Raw genomic sequence first — 7,499 nt, 5'->3', positions numbered from 1 at the left:
AGAAAGGAGATAGTGGGTGGAGACTTACAAGTGTCCCCAGTATCAGGAAAAACCCAAATGAGGCAGGACTAGAGATCAGAATCATGTTTAGGTCTATATAACCTACAATGCTGCTTCAATATTTTTGGCTGTGAGTTTAACCTTTAAAGGCTGAATCATCTTCCCTGACCATGCCTGAATATTTTAAAATTGGAAAATAGCATAATTTCTTAGTCTGACACATCTTGGTCATAAGATCTCATATCTAGTTTGACTCTTCCAGTGGGTGCTTACAGTTGATTTTATTCAGTTGTTTCATCTATGTTTCTGATAGCTGTCAGTTTTGGATGTTACACCACACCCCATTCATGTAATCTGAAGGGATATCTTGAGGGAAAACAGTTTTTATGAAGTCATGTAATGTGATCATTCTATAAGCAATAGAGTGACGAGTCCAATCATCTTGGAGTTGGTTTACTTCTTTTGCCCTCGACCTTTCTTTTTTTGGTGGCTGGGGAAGAAGAGTTATTGAGCTTAGGCTCAATAACATCTACATGATTTCTACATCACAGAAATCATGACAGGAACTCCAACCGGTTAGTGATCTGGAGTCAGGGGATGATGCCATGTTCATGGAGGGGGTGCTGCTTACTGACTTGCTCCTCGTGTCTTGCTCATCCTGCTTTCTTAGAGAATTCAGTACCACCAGCCCAGGGGTAATAATGGGCTGTCCCCTCCCCCATAAATCATTAATTTAAAAAATGACCAAGGCAGTCAACACAATCAGGGAAAAAACCCACTCCCATAGTTAGAAGACCTGCTTGAAGACCATGCTGGCTTCATATCTGCTCTGTATGTAATATGTGTTGGGGTTAGGTCAAGCTCTTGCATGCTCTTTGATAACTGTTTCAGTTTCTGGGAGCCTGCAAGACTGCAGACTAATTGTTCCTCTATCCCATCTGCGATCCTCAATCATTCTGCAAAATCTTCCACAAAATTTTCCAAGCTCCATATAATGTTTGTCTATAGGGAAGAAGAAGGTCAAGACATAATGTGAACAAAGCTAAAACAATCTCCAACACAATAACTCAATATTCAATGTCTTGAACTCATTCTCAATCTGCTGAGTTCCTCCAAGAGATTTGACTCACTTTACTAGTCTGCTGTCTGCAACACACACAGCTTGGCCTCTAAGCTCAGGCAGGATCTACTCTAAAACTGCTGCTGTTCTTGTTGGTCATCCCATTGTACTAATATCTCTAAATGAATGAGGTCTTCTGTTTTCACTGAGGATATAACCTCAGACAACAGCCTTCTCAGGCTTCTCACAGTGCCAAGCCTCAGATACTCTATATGACCCCTTCACTCTTTCAAAATTCATGTCATCTAGGTGGCTCTTACACTACCAAGTTCAGCTGATACCCAGAAGTACAAACTTGACCACATCTGAAACACATCATTGATGTGCTCTCAGGAAACACTTCCAAGATTTTACCTCAGTACTGATGGTCTCTTCCTAAACACAATGAATTTCTAAGCCCCAGTCTTTACTTTACACTTTCAACAATTGTCAATCTTCCCAATTATCAAACAATATATAAGTAGACCGCTATTTTCTCAGTGTTTACAGTGGTTCAATCAGTAGGGTACACATATTACTTAGCTTTCTGCACTTTCTGACAAATTCTTTCCTAGAAAGATGGACAATACAGTTAGTATTTTATCTAGTTGCATATGCCAAAGATACACATTTTGTTTTCCTCCATGCTCACCAACATGTGCAATTACAGATGATTTTCCAGTTAAGAATGTCATATCATAGACCTTTTCATTTGCATTTCTTCTTCTTTTCAATTAATGATAGAAAGCTTTCGTTTTTCTTTTGTATATAATTTTATTATTAACAAAATGTATTTAAAAACTTTTTCTCTTCTACATATACCTAAAGCTTAAACAATTTATCTATTCTTTTCAGTCTTTTATCATGTCTTTTTATTTACACATTTTGGTTTATTTAAAGTTTGTGGGTGAAAACCAAATGAAGTTAGTAATGCAACTCTGTGTGAGATAGAATTTTAACTGCTTCCTTCTAGTTTTATCACTATGATTATTTTGTCATTTATTTTTAAAGTAGTGGATATTTTAATTTCTCCCCTATAAAATTATATAACTATAATTTATAAATATTTGATCAGCAATATTTGTATAATCACACCACTCTTTGAAGTAAACTAATATGTGTGTGTGTGTGTGTGTGAGAGAGAGAGAGAGAGAGAGAGAGAGAGAGAGAGAGAGAGAGATATTCACAGAATAACATATTATGCCTGTAGGTAGCTTCTCATTGTCAGTGTGTATTTCTTTTTACCATCACAGATGCACTTGTCATTGTTCCCTCTGCATAGACTGTATCAGAACTAGGGCATCTCTCACTGGTGTAGTAGGAAGTGAGAACTGTACACTTCTTTATGTTTTTGTTGCATGGAGGAGGTTACAGAGCAGTAGAGGCAAGTTACCAAGACTGAGAGGAAGGTAGTCCAGTCTTTTCAGGACAAAAATAAAATGCACAAGAAAGAGCAAAATAAACATGGAACAAAGAAGCAGGAGATTATTAACATAGGAACAGAATCTCCCACATTTCAAGAAAAGCAGAGACCCTCGAAGACAGAACAAAGATCTACTGTATGGAGAGAAGAACAGAAAAAAAAGGAACTGAAAGTTCACAGAGTATTCCACCCCCAGCCCAGGACAGGATTCGATGTGGGCAAAGGAACAGGTATGATAATATATTTTGTATGTATTTTGTAAAGGCTAGATCTCAATTCTTGCATGTGGGTTGTTATCTCCTCAAAACCATTAGATTGTGACACTATTCTAAAGGTCTGGTTTTTTTGGCATCTTAACTATTTCAAGATACTACCATGAAACAGATTAGTGCTTAAAGAGTCTCTGTTTATTACCCCTAAAAATATCATTGACTCAGGTCTCAAGAGATTGTATTACTTGATGGAATGGTGCACATAACTCTATAGAAGTTGTATTCTTTCTATTTATCCCCATGGTATTTGAAAAGTAATTATTGATTTACAAAAATACTATTCATCATAATTCAGCCCCACACAAACACATGGCACATTATAGAAAAATTGTAAAATACATTTTGGAAGTAAAACTTATACGATTTCATACTTAGCGAGTTAATGGTACTAAAATTTAGAGGTTGAGTGATGTTAGAATATAGGGTAACAAGATTCTTAGTTTAAATGATTGTTTAGTTTAGTAAATTTACCATCCATGAGAAAACGGTTTCTTACTATTGGTTTATGCAGTGAGATTCAGAAGATGAACAGATGCAGCTCAGTAACTAAGAGGGAAATACCCATAAAGACATTGTATTCAAGCTGCTGATCTCCAACGTGGAGCCAGGGATGGTCAAGAAGGACTGATGTTAGAAGGCAGTACTGCAGATAGAAACTACTGAGAGAAAATGTTTATCAGAGAGAAGCAACTTGCAAGATTTCATCATAAAGAAAGGATCACAACAAGGAGATATGAATTTACAATGAGGAAAAATTAGAAGTAAAGTATATTAAAATAGGAAGAGGGGTCACACAAGTGTGATAACCAACCCTGAACTTCAATGTGTAGAAAGAAAAACAACAAGGAGTTGACATGAAGGACTTTGGAGCACAAAGGGGGCTGGTAAGGCCACCAAGAAACTTCAGGATTGACCTCTGAAAAATTAGACAGTATGATGAAGATTTGGGTGACTCAGAAGGAATTGTCTTCAAGCCTTAAAAGTGAGAAACTGTCTCCTGTCTTCTTTTTGTTGTGTCTAGATCCCTGGTTGACAACATGGCGAATGATAACTGTCATCTTAGCAACCTTGTACATTATTTTGCTTACAAAACTGGGCTTCGTGATTCCAAGCTGTAAGTAACTATAAAAAGAATTTGTTCTTCTTATAATCAGCCTACTGTTGCTATAGCAACTAACTATGAAGACAATATTATATTGCACTAGCAAATGTATGCTAAATACTACTTATTATTGATGCAATTTTTGTTACAGTATTTTCTAGAGGAGAAAAACAAAGCAGAAATTTCTTCCTTCTTGATCCTCTATGTGACAGGAATGATGGTAAGTATGTGCTTTGTACAATTAATTTCCAGCACTTTTGATTTGGGGGTAAACTCTTCCTTAGATCCACAGACTTCAATGAGAACAATGAACAAATGTAGTGTTCTATGTTCACTTTTTTCCTCAGGGCAATAAAAAAATAACAGTAGAATGTGAAAAAAACTAAATTATTATAAATAAAAGTGAATACTGTTTTTTTAATTGTTAGGTATAAGTATAGTGAATGCATATATGAACTATTCCCATTGTTTCCCCTTATCTATATAGCTTGAAAACAATATCAAATGTATTGTAATTAACCAGCAACAAATATAAATCATAATCCCAAGTGTTAGGACTTCACACTATGAGTACAGAAAATATGTGAAAAGACGGGCATGTCAGAATATGGCCAGCATGCTATGCAAGAAGAGTTTGCCCACAGCCAAGCAACTCTTCTCTTGGACATTAAATAAAGAAAATAAAAAAACAAATGTCTTGGAGACAAGTGAGTCAGTAAAGTGCTTGCATTTCAAGCATGAATATCATAACTTCCCAGAACCCATGTCAAGAAGCCAGGCAAGATTGCTTTTAAAATCCTAACCCTCTTATGGTTAAAATGGAACTCTGGAGTTCACTTCTTGGTGAGTTATAGGTCAGTGAAAGATCTTGTCTCAAAAGTCAACCAAGAAATCCAAAAGCTGCAATGAAAATTTATAAACAAACAAAAATACACACAACACAAGGTGGGAGCGGCTACTTGAAGCTGTCTTCTGATCCCCACAAGTATACACATAAACATGTGTACATGCACATGCGCATGCACACACTAACATATACAAAGAGCTGTAGAAAAGTTTTCAAACATTCCTACTTCCTGTAGTTTTACTAGCTGTTTATCTGATTGGTTGGATTATCGCTTATTACCCCAACCTTTAGCTTTATTAGTTGTTTTGCGGATTTTATGAAACATGATGGAGTCTTTTGTAGTTGATTTAACCCACTTGTTCAGCTCATGAAATATATTCTTTCCTGCTTCTATCAGTTAACTCTGTTTTACTTACAATCCATGCTTACAATTTCTGTGTATTTTTACAATGCCAATTTAATCATCACAAATTGCTTTAGCTTGTATTTGCCCTGAAATACGTAAAATTTCCCAGTTGATGTTGACAGATACCTTTGGTGACTACCAAAATCTTGGTTGGCTATCAGTTATTTATTATTGGGTTTTTAGCTATCTGATCTCACACTTTCTTTACTTTTTGGATTTTTTTTTTAAATCAGGCACAGTTTAACATTTGCTGTTATGTTTTTTCCTCACTGATTTTAACATACTTTCATTATATTGTATTCTTTATATCATTATTATATTATTCCACACAGGGATTCTCTACTCCAGTCTATTTTGGTGCGAAGTCTTTCTTTGTGTACATTTCTGCTACAATTTAATTGAACATATTTTATGCCCTATTTTTCTACACCTTATTTTATTTTTCTCTGATCCTTCTATCGACAGATACTTAGCTTTTGTCTCTTTTTCAGATATGAAAGCTGTACTTACATTTCCATTGATTGCCCACATGAATTATAGCAGTGAATGTGTTTCTTCTTGACCAGGCCCTTCACCTTTGTTCAGTTCATTTTCTTTTCTATTTGTCCTTATTTAATGATGATATTTTTATTGTGGCTTTTTATTTTGTTCTGGTTTGGTTTTTGTTTTGTTTTTGTTGTTGTTGTTGTTGTTGTTGTTTTGGTTTTGTTTGGATTGGTTTTGGTTTACTGATTTTTTTCAAACATTTTCATTTATTTACTTATTTGCGGTTTTTTTCAGAAATTTAAATTTTATTGTGGCTTTCTCTTCCATAATACTTTTTCCTCTATATTGTTGATTTCTTTCTCAAGGTCATGATTTGATTGTATTATCTCATTCATTACTAATCTCTAATAAGTCACTGATCATTTTACAAGTAGAATAGTGAATAGTTTTTCCTTGCATTTTACTCATTTGGGGGCATTATTACTAATAGTTCATCAAAGATGTAAAGAAACATCTATACACATCACATAGGATACTGACAAACTACAGAAATAATTTTATTGAAATCCATTTTGTTTATCATTGTGCTTATTGAGGTTACTTTAGGAACATGGGTGAGTAAGGAAAACTGTATCACTGGAAAGTCCCACACTAGCATTGGTAATATTACACTAGCACACTGGAATTTCACCCTCAGCCAACACTCCCCTTCCTATATAGTCTAGCATTCACAGAGACCATGCTCAGCAGAAGGCAGTGCATCAGCATAAGGCAGTGAAGGGTAGAGTGCCCACTACCTCATGAGGGATTATTACCAAGTCCAATATCATAAGCATGGCTTTCTGCATTACTCTTGGGTTTTGTTATTTTTAGCTGCCATACAGCAGACATACAGCCATACAGCATTAGATGGTGACCTCTTTTCCATGATTGCCAAGAAGAAATAACTATACCTTGACACCATGCCCCTCTCTTTGAGCTCAGCAATGACAGAGACCTGCTTTTGGGAGATGATATTTTCCATTGCTTTTTCATGTTTTTGTGCTTCCATGCTGTGATGGTGCATCATTCGTTTAGATGTCGTCCCATCTCATTTGGGGCTCTTCTTAGTGAGCAGCCTGTTACTGAAGACATAAAACCCAGAACAAATAATAGAGGAGAGGGGGAAGAAACTATTGTTACATCAAAAATATATTCAAGCTCACTACTAAGTCCTCAATGACCAGAGATAGAAAATGGCTAAGCTAATGCAGAATGTGCAATAAAATTAAAAGTTATCTGGAAAAAATGCACGAATAGCAAATTTATAAGACATTTTAAAATGCATAAAAAGGCCATAAAAAGGTGTGGTGGCACACACCTATAATCCCACCACTTGTGAGGCAGAGGCAGGTTGATTTCTGAGTTCAAGATAAGCATAGTCTACAAAGTGAGTTCCAGGACAGCCAGGGCTATACAGAGAAACCCTTTTTCAAAAAACCAAAAAAAAAAAAATGCATAAAAGGGAGAAATTGCTGCAGAAGCAAGGCTAAATACAAGAACAACAAAAATGAAATTATCATCATAATAAGTACATGAAAACAGCAATAAATTTTAAAAGATTTCCCAATAAGAAAAAAATTGTGTTTAGCAGTGGTGGTGCATGCCTTTAATTCCAGCACTCAGGAGGCAGAGGCAGGCAGATTTCTGAGTTTGAGGACAGCCTGGTCTACAGAGTGAGTTACAGGACAGCCAGGGATACAGAGAGAAACCCTGTCTCAGAAAAAAAAAATACAAAGAAAGAAAGAAAGAAAGAAAGAAAGAAAGAAAGAAAGAAAGAAAGAAAGAAAGAAAGAAAGAAAGAAAGAAAGAAAGGAAAGAAGGA

General features: G+C 35.6%; 1 protein-coding gene across 1 annotated transcript in view; it reads left to right on the top strand.

The window, feature by feature from the left end:
• The first annotated feature begins 2,538 nt into the window (after positions 1-2,538).
• The window catches only part of LOC110295816 (killer cell lectin-like receptor subfamily I member 2), a 9,844-nt gene continuing 4,883 nt past the window's right edge, over positions 2,539-7,499 (top strand). The window contains exons 1-3 of the mRNA XM_021164196.1: positions 2,539-2,752; positions 3,816-3,908; positions 4,048-4,116. Coding sequence (XP_021019855.1) covers positions 2,539-2,752; positions 3,816-3,908; positions 4,048-4,116 — 376 coding nt within the window. The remainder of the gene's footprint in view (positions 2,753-3,815; positions 3,909-4,047; positions 4,117-7,499) is intronic.

This window comes from Mus caroli, chromosome 6, assembly GCF_900094665.2.
Source record: "Mus caroli chromosome 6, CAROLI_EIJ_v1.1, whole genome shotgun sequence".
NCBI lineage: Eukaryota > Metazoa > Chordata > Mammalia > Rodentia > Muridae > Mus > Mus caroli.
This window is presented reverse-complemented; position numbering and strand designations above follow the sequence as displayed.